The 18,267-nt window shown below is 44.0% G+C and overlaps 1 protein-coding gene across 1 annotated transcript in view; it reads right to left on the bottom strand.

Moving 5' to 3' along the window:
• LOC115103873 (voltage-dependent calcium channel gamma-1 subunit-like) overlaps nt 1-16,791 on the bottom strand; it is a 34,784-nt gene extending 17,993 nt beyond the window's left edge. Inside the window, exon 1 of the mRNA XM_029624893.2 lies at nt 16,236-16,791. Coding sequence (XP_029480753.1) covers nt 16,236-16,470 — 235 coding nt within the window. The 5' untranslated portion in view covers nt 16,471-16,791. The remainder of the gene's footprint in view (nt 1-16,235) is intronic.
• Nucleotides 16,792-18,267: the final 1,476 nt, after the last annotated feature.

Genomic DNA, 18,267 nt, shown 5'->3' with positions numbered 1-18,267 from the left:
AGAGCCCACGCTGCATTATGAGACACTTGAACAGGCATTGGGGCTGTTTTGTTGTCCTTCTGTGTTTGTTAATTGAAACACTAAATCCAGGGATTATGCCAATTATGCGGTGGCGGCGCTCGCCTCATTAGCTTTTGATGTCCTCATTACACACTCCCATCCTCACCTTTAGAGACACACGTACACACACAATATGAAGGCAGTCAGTCAGGTTGGCACAAATACGCACACACACACACACACTATGAACGCAGGTAGGCAAGCACACATGCACGCTCCCTCGCACACACATGGTATGTGCTCTCTAATGGCATTGGAAGACACTCAAAAGGTCTCTCTAATGATGGGTAGAAGAAAGAGACTCAGGCCTTCCAGGAACTGGCTTACAGTATATGTGCTTGGAATTCAAACCCAGGTCTCTATAAGGACTTGTAAGGCTCCCCCATGTCTATCCACATCTGTAGTATTATCTCAAAATAAGGACGCACGACAATGAGGTTCTAGCTCCCGCATGTTTACTAACCTAACCCTCGCATGTCATACCTAGGTACGGATACCCCCAAGGGACATCCTACTACATCTTCCCCTCTCCCATGAACAAGAACTCAACATGCATAACCACTGAAGCATAACTGAAATGCAATTTGGAAACCAGTATTATTCTTGAACATGCTACTTCACATCCTGAAACAGTATGAAAGCATTAAATCACACAGTATGAACATTAACTTAGGTACAGTCTCTTTTTGCTGGGTATGGTCCCCAACAGTATGTTTTCTCTTCACGTAACATAGTCTTTCAGAGCTTCACATCCCTTTTTTTTTTTTTTTTTTTTCTCCCCAATTTCATGGTATCCAATTGTCCCGTACGGGCTCGGGAGAGACGAAGTCGAGAGCCATGCGTCCTCCGAAACACAACCCAACCAAGCCGCACTGCTTCTTAACACAGCACGCATCCAACCCGGAAGCCAGCCGCACCAATGTGTCTGAGGAAACACCGTGCACCTAGCGAACTGGTCAGCGCGCACTGCGCCCGGCCCGCCACAGGAGTCGCTAGTGCGCGATGAGACAAGGATATCCCTACCGGCCAAACCCTCCCTAACCCGCACGACGGACCTCCCGGTCGCGGCCGGCTGCGACAGAGCCTGGGCACGAACCCAGAGTCTCTGGTGGCACAGCTAGCACTGCCATGCAGTGCCTTAGACCACTGCCCCACCCGGGAGGCCCTTCACATTGTGGCTCTGTGAGCATTCTCTCTCCTTCACACTCTTTTTGTGCATTTTCTGTGCTTCAGCAGCTGAGGCAGTTCCTCCTGCCTGGGCCATCCCTTTTTGCATCTGTCAGCAGATGGGGTCTCGTTGTTGCTCCTCTGCAATCTGCTGCAGTTTGGTCTGAGATGCAGGTAGGTACCCGGGGGTGCGGCTTGGCCTGGCGGCGCTGAAATGAACATTCTCGAGGCCATCAAACTACTACGCTCTGAGATAGTTGAAATGAAAACGGAGGTGGTTGCTACGATTGAGGCCCGAATACAGGAGGTTTCTGATACTTGAAAAGCAGATTTAACCATCCTGCGGAACGAGACTATGCCAGCAATCACATCACTCAAAACAACAACGGCGTCGCACACTACAACGATTGCAGCACTGGAGACCTCCGCTACCAATGTCTCCGACTTAACTACATCCCTGGAGGCTGAAGTGAAACGCCTAGCTGTGGATTTGAAAAAGGTGAAGGAGAGCTGTGTGAGTTTAGAGGGATTCTCCCGCTGCAATAATCTGAGACTTGTTTCGGTCCCAGAGTCAGCGGAAATGCATCGCGCCACGGATTTCGTTTCAGGGCTGCTGAAGGATGTTCTTGCCTTAGATGAAAAGCCCCTGATTGATCGAGCCCACCGGTCGCTGCGCCCAAAGCCCCGGGATGGGGAGAGGCCCCGTGACATAATTCTTCAAGTACACTTTTTTCATGAGAAGATGGAGATCCTCCGACGAGCCCGCAATACCACTCTGAGCTTTCAAGGACAGAGCTTCTCCATCTACCAGGACTACTCCCCCACTGTTTCCATGCAGCGCGCAGCTTTCGGACAGGCCAAACGAGTACTTCGGGACCATCCAGGTGTGAAGTATGGACTGGGATTCCCGGCCTCATGAGGGTAAAGACCACACATTTGAGTCTCCGGGTGAGGCTATGGCTCACATTCAACGTCACATCAAAAAGTCTTGAACATGCTCACAGTTCAGCAACTGTTGCTTGCGATCTGTGGATAGTAAGTAACCCACCTGTGGTACAATTATGTTTAGATATAACAGGCTAGTCTTGTATAGTTGGCGAAACCATTCAGGCTTATTTGATGTGATCTAATGTTTTGATCATCTAGTGTGCGTGCCTTAAAAGCATTCAGTCATTTTAATTTAATTGTATTAAGGTTTTACTTAACTCCTGTGTTTCTAGGCTGTATGCCCAGCAAACGTTCAACGTTGCGCACACATAGTTTTTTGGTATTGGTTGTAAGCTGTCTCAGCGTCAACTAGACTACTATTATAATTACTATTATTTTTGATTGTCTTACTACGATTTCCTTACATCAAATTAGGTTTTTGGCTGAGAGCCTTTATACATTTCATTTATTTTCTCTCTCAATTCCTGTTATAAGACTGGGAATATCATTATATACATCTACAAGTGGTGCTTTTGTCATTCCGTTTGCACAAGGGATTCACCTTTTTATTTATTTTTTATAAATACATACAAATCTTTATTTTTGCTGCTTGATCCACTAACAAAACGTGACTTTAAAGAGCAGGACTGTGGGTTTAGGTTTAAGACCGCACTCTCACAGACACGCTGTGCGAAGAGAACATGTTCTATTTAGGCTTGTCCCTCGTTTGGGGAGGTATTGTCTGGGATGGGGGAGGTTGAATTGTTCAGTTCTAATGTTGTCATTCTGTCTTTTTAGTTTTTTTTCTGTACTTTTTTCCAAAGATCTACCACCGTACATTATTACTCTGAGACAAGTTATTCTGGGGGTTTTGGGCGCTCATTGCTTTTCCATTCTATGCTGTTGGTCAAGTGTTCCACTCAAACTTTCATAGTAAATCAAGAGGTGCTGCTATTCTGGTTGATAAAGCTACTCCCTTTGTAGCTTCTGAGGTTATTGCTGATCCTAAGGGACGATACGTCATAGTAACCGGTGAACTGTTTTCTACCCCTCTTGTTTTGGCTAGTGTTTATGCTCCCAATTGGGATGACACAAGTTTCATTTCTTCCTTTCTGTCTGCTATTCCCAATTTAGATTCTCATTTGTTGATTTTAGGGGGGGATTTCAACTGTAAAATGTCCCCAGTTCTTGACAAGTCCTCACAAACAACTACAGGCCCATCTAAATGTGCCCTGCTTATTCAATCCTTTCTTCAGAAATATGCTGTTGGAGGCCTGGCGTTTCCTACATCCTACAGATAGACAATATTCCTTTTATTCTCATGTTCATCAAACATACTCCCGGATTGATTACTTATTTTTGGACAAAAACCTTCTGCCTAACCTTCGGCAGTGTACTTACGAGAGTATTGTTATCTCTGACCATTCACCATTAGTGCTTGAACTAGAGTTTCCCCAGCGACCTCCTATGTGTTATCAATGGCGTCTCAACCCCATTTTACTCTCAGATAAGGAGTTTGTCAATTTAATTTATTCTGAAATCACCTTATTCCTAGAAACTAATTCAACACCAGGTATGTCCTGCTCTACCATATGGGAGTCTCTCAAAGCATACCTACGTGGCCAAATTATTTCTTATACAGCCAACCAAAACAGAGTTCGCTCTCAGCGACTTCGGGACCTGAGCGAGTCCATAGCCACATTGGATGAGAAGTATGCTACGGATCCTTCCTCTGATCTGCATAAAGAGCGCCAACTATTCCAATCTGAATTTGATGAGCTTTCTACCAGGCAAGCTGAACAGTTACTCTTGCGAGCTCGATACAAAGTCTGTGAACAAGGCGACAAGGCCAGTAAACTCCTTGCACATCAGATCCGTAAATCTGAGGCCTCACGTTTAATCCCACAAATAAGGACCCTGTCTGGTGCCACCACAGTTATACATAAAGAGATCAATGATCAATTCAAACAATTTTACTCTGCGCTATACACCTCTGAATCCCCTCAAGACCCCTTGCTGATTGACTCCTTCTTTAATGGCTGGAATATGCCTTCAATTGATACAGACTCCCATGACTGTCTAGAAGAAGAATTTACACCTGAGGAGATTGCAACAGCAGTGTCCGCAATGAAAAGTGGTAAATCACCGGGTCCGGACGGTTTTCCAACTGAATTTTACAGGACGTATTCTGGTCTGCTTTGCCCATTCTTGTCTCGACTATTTGCAGAGTGCCTTACTACTTCAAAGCTACCGCCTAGTCTTTATCAGGCTTCAATTTCATTACTATTAAAAAAAACAAAGACCCCCTGGAATGTGGATCCTATCGCCCAATCTCGCTTTTAAACTGTGATTACAAAATCCTAGCTAAGCTTTTAGCCATCCGTATGGAAGGCTTGCTGCACCAAGTAATACACTCTGACCAGACTGGCTTTGTGAGAAATAGGCATTTATTTTTCAATATTAGGCGCCTTATGAATATACTGTACTCCCCAGCGTCGGAGGACCCAGAGGTGGTGGTCTCACTTGATGCCGAAAAAGCGTTTGACCACGTTGAGTGGGATTACCTAACAGCTGCCCTTTATAGATTTGGCTTTGGCCCCAAATTCATTGCGTGGATAAAGATTCTTTATTTTTCCCCCATGGCTTCTGTACGGACTAATAACTTGTCCTCTGACTATTTTCCCTTGCACCGCGGATCCAGACAGGGTCGTCCACTCTCCCCCTTGTTGTTTGCTTTGGCAATCGAGCCTCTCGCCATTGCACTACGCTCTAATGATGCCATTCAAGGTATAATCAGGGCGGGCTTGGAGCAGAAACTCTCGCTATATGCTGACGACCTCCTTTTGTTTATCTCCAACCCGATACCTCATTGCCACGTGCCCTATCTGTTCTTAAAAAGTTTGGATCAATCTCAGGGTACAAGCTGAATCTAGGCAAGAGTGAGCTTTTTCCGGTAAACAAGGCTGCTTTAAAGTGCTCTTTTACAAGTTCTCAGTTTAGGATTGTCCGGGATCAATTCACCTACTTGGGAGTTAAAGTGACAAGGAAACATTCAAATTTGTTTCAGGAAAACTTTGTTGCTCTAGCAGATAGTTTGAAACAATATTTTACTTTTTGGAATTCGCTACCCCTTTCTCTTATCAGAAGGATTAATGTCATTCAAATGAATGTGTTGCCCAAATTTTTATATTTATTTCAATGTTTACCCATTTTTATTCCAAAATATTTTTTTTATTTCACTGGATCAAACATTCATGCATTTTATTTGGGATGGCAAGGTACCACGGATTGGTAGAAAACATTTACAGAAGCCTAGGTCATTGGGGGGTTTAGCTCTACCAAATGTTCAGACATACTACTGGGCTGCAAATTTCAGAGCCCTTCTGTACTGGCTCCAGACTGATCCTACTGGCCCTAGACCACTCTGGGTCCAGATGGAGTCTGAATCGTGTAAACCTGCAGCACTTTCCTCTGTGTTGTGCTCGTCTCTCCCAGTGTCCCTAGGCAAAAGGTGTGTCAACCCAATTGTAAAGCAGTCTCTTCAAATTTGGAATCAGTTCCGTTTAGCCTTTAGCCCCCGAGGCTTCTCTCTATCAGGCCCAATCAATCAGAACATATTTCCTCCATCTTTGAATGATGGGGCATTTGGCACTCACTAGGCCTCTCCTCGCTAGCCCAATTATTCTTTGATGATACATTTGCCTCTTTTTCTCAGCTGCAGGAAAAGTTCAATCTCCCCAATCCCACTTTTTCCACTATCTCCAGACTAGAAACTTTGTCAGAGCTAACACACCTGGATTTCCCCATAGGCCTGCGAATACAGCTATAGAGAGCATCTTGGAGTTGAACAAGCTTCCTAGGGGCGCAATTTCAGATGTATATGCAATCATTCATGACTTACAGAACCCTTCTTTGGTGCCTTTAAAGACTCGATGGGAAAAGGATTTGGGGGAGGAACTTGGGGAAGACGCCTGGGAATCTGTGCTGCACAGGGTGCACTCGTCCTCTTTTAGCACTAGACACAGCCTCATTCAATTGGTTCACCGTATCCAAGAGGACGAGTGCAGCCTGTGCAGCAGATTCCCAGGTGTCTTCCCCAAGTTCCTCCCCCAAATCCTTTTCCCATCGAGTCTTTAAAGGCACCAAAGAAGGGTTCTGTAAGTCATGAATGATTGCATATACATCTGAAATTGCGCCCCTAGGAAGCTTGGAAGAATATTCTCAGATTTTGATCCTACCTGTGTCAGATGTAAAGTGGAACCAGCCACACTGTTGCATATGTTTTGGGGCTGTCATGAACTGTCAGGTTTCTGGGAATTCATATTTAAATGTTTCTCTGATATATATATGACACTGTTATAGATCCGTCTCCCCTTACAGCCCTTTTTGGAGTACTGCCCATGGGTACCCCCCTATCAAGAATCCAGTCGGACACTGTTGCTTATACAACTCTTTTAGCTAGACGGCTAATACTACAGAACTGGAAGATGGCAGCTCCCCCATCTTATAAATATTGGGTGAGGGATGTGTTGTGCTCTCTGAAACTAGAAAAAATTCAATTCAATTCACGTGGGAACCCCAAACTGTTTAATGAGGCTTGGGCTCCATTCCGGTCTTACTTTAAACAGTCCATCCTCTGATGGCATTCCAATTAAAACTAAAATAAGTCTGTATTTGATCCCCCTGTGACTTAAGGGTTGGAGGAGCTTCTCTCTGTGTTTTTGCTGGGGGGCATTAAGGTCCATGTGCTTATCGATTGTGGCCCTCGGATGCCTTGTTCATCTTGCCCGGGCAGAGACTGAAGTGTGAGCTTGTTTTTCCCAGTTATTTTTACATTTTGTTCACGCCTACATGAATAATCATTCTATTTTTTTTTATTTTAAAGCATTGTAAACTTTATTTTTGGTCCAGTGGAGGGTCGGTCTGTGGCCATGACTGTCTGTGAGTGGTTGCATTTCTCCACCCTTATCCCTTGACTGTTTACAGGAACAATGGTGAGGTGTTTGCTCTGTCCCTGTACTATATATTGCCCTTTGTAGCCTTCTGCCTGGTGTGTTTAACTTGTCTAAAGTATGGTATCTTTAAAGCTATTTTTATTTTATTTTTTAAATATATTTTCTAGTTGAGTATATTATTTATATTGCTTTGTGTTGTGTGTGTGTGTGTAAAGCTTAATAAACAGAGTTAAAAATATAAAAAAATATTAAAATGCAGTACTACAGGATATTTCTTAACGTAGCTCTTTATTAGCTAGCTATAACTGGCATGTTCACGTATCGCCAACCAGGATCAAACTGACCATGACCTAACCATTTGAGTGGTCTTAACCAATCATAGCACAGTATGATATGGCGGTAAAATGCATCCAATTATAATTCAGTATGTTTACACATATGAATATTACATAGTTTAAATGACACAACCTCCCCATTGAGTTTAATGTCTGAGTGCCAGCCAGTATTGTTTTCCTTTACTTCTCCCAGAAAGATGCTGTCCTGCTGTACCTCCTCTGAGACCTCATGCATTTGCTCGAATCGACAGACAGCTGAAAAGTGTCCTCTCCTGTGACATTTCCTGCATTCCGCATCCTTTGCTGGGAAATCTTTTGTGGAAAGGGGATTTCCCACATCTGCGACAAACACTTGAACTAGCTACTGGTGCTGTCTGTGATTGTTTTCTCCAGTCTGTCTCATTTCTGTGTTTCCCTCTGTTTTTGTTTTTAGCTCAGGTATGAAAATGCATTTATTTCCTCACTCTTCGCTCTTCAGGGAGCTGCTGTCGCGCAGCATCTTCTGCTGTCTTTTTACTGTCTCACTCTGCCTAACCTGATTCACAGCTTTGGACAAGGTAAACTGGGAATCCAAATGTAACTTTTCAGAAAGTGATATTTCTTATTCCCACTACAATCCGAACTCCGATCAGCTCTTCCCTGAGCGCGCCAAACTGACAATGTTCTGCTAGTTTGTGAACAGCTGTGATAAAACTGTTGGCGGTTTCACCCTGCCCCTGTTTGCGCATATTAAACCTAGCTCTTTCAAATATAATGTTGTGTCTCCCTACAAAATGCGTTTCAAAACAGTATTTAACTGTAGTTAAGTTTCTCTTCCTCAGTCAATGTTGAAACATTTAATATATCCTCGGCCTCATCACCCATAGAGTAGATCAGTGTATTAACTTGAAATGCCTAATTTTTCACGTTTAAGCCTGATGCTACCCCTGTACCTTTCAAAGCGCCGGATCCATTTTGGCCAGTTTTGAATGTCTTTAAGCCTGATGCTACCCCTGTACCTTTCAAAGCGCCGGATCCATTTTGGCCAGTTTTGAATGTCCATACAATCAAAATTCTCTGGGGGACTAATGCGAAATCCTCAGCACTAGCCACTGGCCTGTCCGTGTTTGCGCCAGAGCCTGATGAACTTGGAGTCGCAAACCCTGAAATCGCGCCAGTTTTTTCCTCTTTGAACATGTTGCTTAACAGTAACTTAGTCCTTGCTCGTTAGCTAGCAAAATAATGATATGCGCTCTTTTATCTCCAACACTGTGCCCTCCCCTCCCTGCTTTGAAACAGCCTGAATGTACGATTTACTTGGTACGTCCTTCACATTTATGTGATTATTAAAACCACTTCTGACACCATGTAGTATTGTCTAAAATAAGGACACACGACAATGAGGTTCTAGCTCCAGCATGTTTACTAACCTAACCCTCGTCATACCTAGTGTAGAGGACTGCTAATTCCTATGTAGGTGACATTACATTACTGCTAATTCCTATGTAGGTGACATTACACTACTATAGCTGAGACACATAGTAAAACAGGTTGGGCCCCATACAGGATATCTCTCACACACACACACTCACTGTAATCATCCAGAACACTGTCACAACAGGATACTCCTAGCCACAGGTGCTAGCCGGCAGTTCGGCCACAACTCCCCTGAAGATAGGGACGCATACGCTCTTACACACTGACCCCAGAAGACAGGGACGACGCACATACAGTACACACATAGCTGCCGAGGACACCCAGATAAGACACCCACAGATTGGCAGAAAGCCTAGACTTAGAGACAAACTAACACACACACATAATCTCCCTCCCAGCCGAACATTGTGTGACTGAAGATAGCGCACACACCAGATCTCCTTTTCAGCTGAACGGGGTGTGACGACCAAGAACAGGCATGGCAGGATTCTACGATGACGGACAGACAACAGAGCCAATGCCGGATGACTACACCCCAGCCTGATCCAATCCGAAGATCCGATCTCCTAGATATCAACCCACTTTCTGTTCTGTATATGAAGCTTGTACCCATTGTTAGCTAGTGTCTTTTTTGCTAGTCTCTGATGAGCTAACAGAGGGGCCCGTATATACGCTGTACCAGATATCTCCACTTTGAAATAAACCTGTCGCTTGTCGTACAATCTACCACCTTGTCTGCATCGATCCTTGACCGACTCACCCTTTATCATATCCCATTATCAACACTAGGTATGGATACCCCCAAGGGACACCCTACTACAACATCCATGAATATAGTCCCACACTACTAGATGCCGTGGCTCTCTTTGTGTTGTATTAATTCCACCCCGGAACGGTATGACTCCGCACATGTCCAGACAATGCTCTGTCTATCAGTGAGTGGATTAGTAATGCCAGTGTGGTCCAACTGTGTAACATCCCAGTGACACCCACACCAACAGGGTTATATACATTTCAGTGCGAATGGAGTCCAAACCGCACCCTAACTAGGAGCCACTTCGCCGACCTCAACATCTCAAGGAGACGACAAGTAATAGCACCCGATGGAACTCAACTGGCAAGTCAATAGCGTATCAATTAGCTGACCTGCTCGAAGCAGAAATTCTACACACCACTAAACAATCCTTCATCTATCTTTAGAAAGGTGAGGAGATGAAAATAAGCCTCCGCTATCATATTGTAATGAGGTGCTTCACAGTGAGTTTGTCTGCCATTTCATCAACATAAGTTGGCATTTCTTTGAGCCCCATGTTTTCATTCTCTTTGCCTGTTGCATAGGCTATAGCTACAACGTGTCGTGTTGTAGCCGAAAATGACCCACCCCCCCCAGACGACTAGTTTATATTCGATGGTGCCAGCTAGGATGAATACGAAACACAAGTTAGATACAAATATTTAAGCTCATGTCTAAAATAGAAATAGGGACATATAACCAACCATTAGATAGTCTACCATTGAGATCATTATATACAGAAAAGCAAACCAGAAAGACCAACATGCAACAAATCATCATTGGCACTTCCACAGCCCGGGTTGCCCCTCCCAGCACTGGTGTGTGGTTGAAGTTCCGGTTGTCTACATGCCCGGGCTTTGACTAGCCTACCCCAGGACCCTTGTAGCCCACCCCGATGGGATAGCAAATGATTTTGGACAGTGGGTAGCAGGGCAGAGCCACGGGGGGTTTGAAGGGCTATGCCTGGCTTGTGCAGGTGCCCTTGTCACTCAGATGGGCTCTGAAGGTGTGCACACACTTGACTCCCTCACGGCTCTTACCCCAGGACAGCTGGGTATTTGCACAGCCTATATTTATCCTCCATTGGCCCCCTGCATAGTGCTGCGCACAACAGAAAATCCCGCCGATATCTTTGTTTCTGTAACAGTTGCTATATTGGCTTCGGCTGAACATCTCGCCACATCCCTGACCTAGATTGTATGTTTGCTGTTATGGACAGTATTCATATGTAATAAGTTATGTCAATATCCTGTTTTACAGTCATTCTTATTTTTTTTAACCATCTGTTATGATTATTTAGGAAGGCAAACAAGGTGAGCAACAGTGGAAAGCAACCTTTATGTACACATATACATAGATCTCCATTTCTCCTTGATCTATGTAGACTACTAGCTACAATATACATACATTGTTTATTCCAACAGATGGCAAAACCCATGGAGGATCACTTAGAGAGCACCATCAATCTAGAGATGACAGAGGGGCAGGAACTGTCATAGTGGTTGGTATTTCTCTCATTAAGATGTGAGGCTATAATAAATATTGCTATTCATTCCCAAATAGAGTTAGCGATACCAAATGAAACCCTGGTGTCTGGCATTGTACCTACTAGAAAGGTTATATTCATCTTGGTGTCTATCCACTGCGTTACTTTTTTTGTTTGCTGACCGCATTATCTTCCAAGAGAATTCTCTTCGATTAAAGTCACAGCTGTGTATATCCCCCCTCCCACCATCGATTTTAATCATAGCAAGGCGACCAGAAACAGACCGAATACAAACTGTGCAGCTATTCCCTCCGCATGGCAATCAAACAGGCAAAGCGTGAGTAGAGAGAAAGTAGAGTCGCAATTCAACGGCTCAAACACAAGACGTATGTGGTAGGGTCTACAGTCAATCACAGATTTAAAAAATAAACCAGCCCCGTCGCGGACATCGACGTCTTGCTCCCAGACAAATGAAACAACCTCTTTGCTCGCTTTGAGGACAATACAGTGCCACTGACACAGCCCGCTACCAAAGCCTGTGGGCTCTCCTTCTCTGTGGCCAACGTGAGTAAAACATTTAAACGTGTTAACCCTCGCAAGGCTGCCGGCCCAGATGGCATCCCTAGCCGCGTCCTCAGCGCATGCGCAGAACAGCTGGCTGGTGTGTTTACGAACATATTCAACCAATCCCTATCCCAGTCTGTTGTCCCCACATGCTTCAAGAGGGCCACCATTGTTCCTGTTCCCAAGAAAGCTAAGGTAACTGAACTAAATGACTCGCTCCATTGCACTCACTTCTGTCATCATGAAGTGATTTGAGAGACTAGTCAAGGACCATATCACCTCCACCCTACCTGATACCCTAGACCCACTCCAATTTGCTTACCGCCCCAATAAGTCCACTGACGATGCAATCGCCATCTCACTGCACACTGTCCTATCCCATCTGGACAAGAGGAATACCTATGTAAGAATGCAGGTCATTGACTACAGCTCAGCATTTAACAAAATAGTACCCTCAATACTCGTCATTAAGCTTGAGACCCTGGGTCTCTTCAACCTCAGGAGGCTGAAGAAATTTGGCTTGTCATCTAAAACACTCTCAAACTTTTACAGATGCACAATCGAGAGCATCCTGTCGGGCTATATCACCGCCTGGTACGGCAATTGCACCGCCCTCAACCCCAAGGCTCTCCAGAGGGTAGTGCGGTCTGCTCAACGTATCACTGGGGGCAAACTACCTGCCCCCCAGGACACCCACAGCACCCGATGTCACAGGAAAGCCAAAAAGATCATCAAGGACAACAACCATTTAAACAGCCATCACGAACATAGAGAGGTTGCTGCCAACATACAGACTCATATCTCTGGCCACTTAAATAAATGCACTTAATAAAGTTATATCACTAGTTACTTTAAATAATGGCACTTTAATAAGGATTACATATCCTACATTACTCATCTCATATGTATATACTGTATTCTATACCAACTACTGCATCTTGCCTATTCCGCACGCCATCACCCCTTTACATTTGTGTGTATAAGGTAGTTGTTGTGAATTTGTTAGATATTACTGCATAGTTGGAACTAGAAGCACAAGCATTTCGCTAACCTCGCATTAACATCTGCTAACCATGTGTATGTGACCAATAACATTTGATTTGATTTACTTCACACGCAATGCTGTATGTGTGGCATTAGCAATGTAGGCACATTTTGTTGTTAGCAACAAGGGAGTTTTAGCAACAAGATATTCATTGAGTTTTTCCCCATAAAGACTATTTGAAAATAAGTTTAGGCTTTTTCTTTTGTGATCAGGGTTAAGGAATGTGAGTTGTTTGTAGTTTCGCCAATGAGTTATTTTTCAAAAATGTACAGTTGAAGTCGGAAGTTTACATACACCTTAGCCAAATGCATTTAAACTCAGTTTTTCACAATTCCTGACATTTAATCCTAGTACAAATCCCTGTTTTAGGTCAGTTAGGATCACCACTTTATTTTAAGAATGTGAAGTGTCAGAATAATTAGTAGAGGGATTTATTTCAGATTTGACTTCTTTCATCACATTCCCAGTGGGTCAGAAGTTTACATACACTCAATTAGTATTTGGTAGCATTGCCTTTAAATTGTTTAACTTGGGTCAAACGTTCGGGTAGCCTTCCGCTTCCCACAATACGTTTGGTGAATTTTTGCCCATTCCTCCAGACAGAGCTGGTGTAACGGAGTTAGGTTTGTAGGCCTCCTTGCTCGCACACACTTTTTCAGTTCTTCCAACAAATTTTCTATAGGATTGAGGTACGGGCTTTGTGATGGCCACTCCAATACCTTGAGTTTGTCTTAAGCCATTTTGCCACAACTTTGGAAGTATGCTTGGGGTCATTGTCCATTTGGAAGACACATTTGTGACCAAGCTTTAACTTCCTGACGGATGTCTTGAGATGTTGCTTCAATATATCCACATTATTTTCCCTCCTCATGATGCCATCTATTTTGTGAAGTGTACCAGTCCCTCCTGCAGCAAAGCACCCCCACAACATGATGCTGCCCCCCGTGCTTCACGGTTGGGATGGTGTTCTTCGGCTTGCAAGCCTCCCCCTTTTTCCTCCAAACATAACAGTGGTCATTATGGCCAAAAGGTTATATTTTTGTTTCATCAGACCAGAGGACATTTCTCCAAAAAGTACCATTTTTGACCCCATGTGCAATTGCAAACCGTATTCTGGCTTTTTTATGGAGGTTTTGGAGCAGTGGCTTCTTCCTTACTGAGCGGCCTTTCAGGTTATGTCTATATAGGACTCGTTTTACTGTGGATATAGATACTTTTGTACCTGTTTCCTCCAGCATCTTCACAAGGTCCTTTGCTGTTGTTCTGGGATTGATTTGCACTTTTCGCACCAAAGTACTTTCATCTCTAGGAGACAGAATGCGTCTTCTTTCTGAGCGGTAGGACGGCTGCATGGTCCCATGGTGTTTATACTTGCGTACTATTGTTTGTACAGATGAACGTGGTACCTTCAGGCGTTTGGAAATTGCTCCCAAGGATGAACCAGACTTGTGGAGGTCAACAGTCTTGGCTGATTTCCCCATGATGTTTGAAGGTAGGCCTTGAAATACATCCACAGGTACACCCCCAATTGACTCTAAATATGTCAATTAGCCTATCAGAAGCTTCTAAAGCCATGACATAATTTTCTGGAATTTTCCAAGCTGTTTAAAGACACAGTCAACTTAGTGTATATGAACTTCTGACTCACTGGAATTGTGATACAGTGAAATATTCTGTCTGTAAACAATTGTTGGAAAAATGACTTATGTCATGCACAAAGTAAATGTCCTAACCGACTTGCCAAAACTATAGTTTGTTAACAAGAAATGTGTGGAGCGGTTGAAAAACGAGTTTTAATGACTCCAACCTAAATGTATGTAAACTTCCGACTTCAACTGTAAAAGCCAGCTCTGTGTGGATAGAGACCATCCACACTGACCACCAAATGTCTCCATGATAGGCCTACGTCTGATGGTACTCAACACTATGTATCTAATAAGACACTGTAAGTTTGGGTATCTCTAAATAACCTGCACAACAGTGTTCCTTACTTAAGTAAGGGTCTGATACAAAGCAGAATGATTTATGCTACGTTCAGCCCTGCATTTCTTGAGGTCTTTCTGACTGCTCCGCTATTTAAAAGCTTCAATCAGCAAAGGTCCCTTGCCCGAACACACGCACACACCCTTAGGACAATATTGGCTAGATTCTCTGAAGCAAATGTGCCCACTCCATAGTTAGATCACCTCTGGGCCTCTGGGAATTTCATCATGTCGACTGGTGCAGGCACTTTAATGAACAGGTGGAAATGCCGGGTTGGGACTCATTTTGTAAACATTCTTGGCTGACCCCTCCTAGCTATAAAGAATTAAGGGATTTACGATGTTAAGCTTGGCGCATTCCCGAACCAACGGCACAGTCAGACAGTGGTAGTGCTCCATACATTAAGCTATGTGTTGTATTGCTTTTACAAGCTCCACTCAACTATTCCCCTTCCTGTCGATGAGTTTATTTCTCACTCAATGTGATATTGACTCAACATTTAGTGTGAGTCATCACAAGTTAGTGTAGTGGGATCAAAGCATCAGTTGTCATTCAATGGTCGGATAAAGCCGGGATTCAATCCGATCGCCCCTTTTTGACTGTGCACCATTTAAAGGCAATGTTACCACAGTCGCGGAGATCGCATTCAAAGTAAATGCTGCAGATGTTTGCAAAATTGGAAATGACCTTTTTAAATGTCAACCGTGCTACAAAACAGATCTTCCGTGGTCCAGATTGGATTCTGCCCTGGGTCCTGTTTTGATTGGAGTAAATGATAACTGCAGTCATTATAGAGTGTATGTTAAGGCCTTGGAGCTAGCCTTGTTAGAGCTGGGACTCAGGGGATACTGCAGCTTCAAGACTTCTTAGTTGCTGAGGAGCTGGCAAACACCTCAGCTTGGGGGAGAGAGACACCTCATCATTTGATTACTGTGGGGATGTAGCTGGATTGGGACTTTAAAGGTCAAGATTAGTCCAAAAGTATTGTGGCCAGTCTGAACGTGCTCGACTTAGTTTATCTTATTGTTGTGCTATTTATTGTAGCATATGCTAATCCTCACACTGTTGGGCTTCTGAAGCCTCAATATCTCAATTAAATAAAACAAGCAGTTTTACACACCAGGAAGGCTTGTGGTTTAAGAGGAACATTAGCTGACCACATTGCAAAGATGACTGGTGCTTGGTGACATGGCTAACCGCTAAGTGTTGAACCATGACCTTAACAAGAGCTAACTGACCCCCTTCCACCAAACCCCGTCTCTCAGGCCTGTTCCAACAATACTGTTTTTAATACTATGTGATAGCACATATTTCCTGGTCAGCAGTTAGTGTGTATCCGTTTTAACAATAGTTATAGACACAGACAATGTTTTAAAGTGTGTTACATTAAGTAGCCTCAGACATTGGATAGAGAGGTTAGAGATAGAGAGGTTCAGGGTTAGCGTAGACACAGACAGGTATTCAGGTCCAACCTATAAGCCGTCTCCGTGTTATCTTGTCTTACCTCCAGGTAAGCTGATGGGGCCACAACCCTTTCCATTGTAGTCCACCTCACTGATGTAGATGACCTTCTTACACAGCCTCCAGAGGCCAAAGTGGGCCGCCTCACACGTCGCGTTCACCTGCTCCACCCGCGGGCTCAGCACGGCCCAATGGTCCGTCACCACCGCCGTAAACATGGAAGCCATACCCACCAGGATCACAAAGAACGTCATCTTCACCTTCGTACGCTTGTGCATGGTGCAGTTTGTACGTGGAAACACTGACCAGAAAATGGACAATGAAGAGGAAATGCGTAATGCCGAGGTCCTCACTTGGAGCAGACTTGAAGGGACATCAAACTTGTGGGGACATCGGACTTCTGGGGACGTCGATGGTGGATTTCCGCAGGCTTCGCTCCTTTAACAGCCACACAGCCTTCCACAAATGTCTCTCTCTTCCCCAGCCTACACCCTCCCACTCTCTCTCTGTTGGATCTGTGCCTCTGGTTTGAGGGAAAGGGGTCAGTTTTGTTGTGCCCTAGTTTTCACGGCCCTCTCCCTTCTCTGACTGTGTTGACTGAGGGGGGCCTGTGTGCCTCAGACTACAGCTGTTAAGGGGGATCAGGAAAGTTGATGACCAAACCGACTGCCATGGTGTAGGGGGGCTGCTGCTATAAATGTGTGCTGTGATTCAACATGTCAGGCTGTCTTTATTGGGTTACATCAAAGTGTGCATGTGTAAAGTGCCATGATAAGGGACGTAAATCATTTTTATTTCCCGGTACTTACTCTAATATATTCAACACACTATTTGGCAAACATCTCAGTGAACTATACATGTGCTGTGACACAGAGTAAGTCTAGGACCTGCCATTTTTACCAGTTCATTTACAACTGCACTGGGGTACTGACATTTCATGTCCATCCTATGGCAATTTGTGGATGCTGTTTTAAAAGGATTTGTGTTGTTGCTATCCTCAAACTGCTTGGTCTGAGTTTCTATGTATCTCTAAACTATTTACAAGGACTAAATGTGTTTGTAAACAGCAGCTGTCTCGCTGCAGGCCTGAGAGTGGCTTTGACATCCCCTCAAGGAACCAGACTCTGGTATTGCCAATCGTGACATTACTGACTCTATGCCAAACTCCAGCACATATCAGATTTGATAGTACATGGTAGTGAGCTTCACCAATGTCCCAAAAAAGTAATAATACTTGAAAGTCTTAAGCAGTTTTTTGGGGGGTATCTGTTTGACAACTTGTACTTTTACTCTGCTCCATTCCTACAGAAAATATGTACTTTTGACTCCCATACATTTTCCCTGAAACAAAAAGTACCTGTTTCATTTCCAATGCTCAAGTAGAAAAGCAATATGGTCCAATTCACGTGCCTATCAATATAACACAATAAACACAAATACTGCGTTTGCAATTGACTTTGGAGTATGTGCCCCTGTCTCTCCATCTGAGGCATAGGCAGAAATTGCTGTGTCTGGGGCCGAGTAAAAGTGTCTGGAGATGGGCCAACATTTTCCAGCAAAAACATTGACATTGTAAGTGAACATTTGTTCAATTGCATCACATAACACGTGATACATGTGACCAAGAAACACCACAAGTTTCCCTTGTCAAACAAGCCCGTTATTAGGCCTATTGCCAAGTAGGCAGCACAGGTTAAAACCGTTTACAACACCGCCAACCATCCGAGACCGACAGTAAACAAACATAATTAAATACACATCATAGGAGGCGTGTGAGTTTCTCATGTTTGGCGTAGCAGCTCAGCCCGAACTAGAATACATTTATTTATTTGAATCTAGGCCTGCGAAAAGGGGATACGATACATATTGTACAATATGACATACATCTAGACAGGAGGAAAGTATTGCGCGAAACCTTCCAGTGGCACTGACTCGCCCAATGAAGACAGTGAATATGCGCACTCAACAGGCATATGTCCGACGCTCTCCGCTGGTGCCAATGGATTAGTCCTGGTACACCAGTTTGTTGTAGCCTACTAACGGGTATAAACTACAGTACGTTTTACAGTTAAATC

Source organism: Oncorhynchus nerka, linkage group LG21 (assembly GCF_034236695.1).
Source record: "Oncorhynchus nerka isolate Pitt River linkage group LG21, Oner_Uvic_2.0, whole genome shotgun sequence".
Classification (NCBI taxonomy): Eukaryota; Metazoa; Chordata; class Actinopteri; order Salmoniformes; family Salmonidae; genus Oncorhynchus; species Oncorhynchus nerka.
This window is presented reverse-complemented; position numbering and strand designations above follow the sequence as displayed.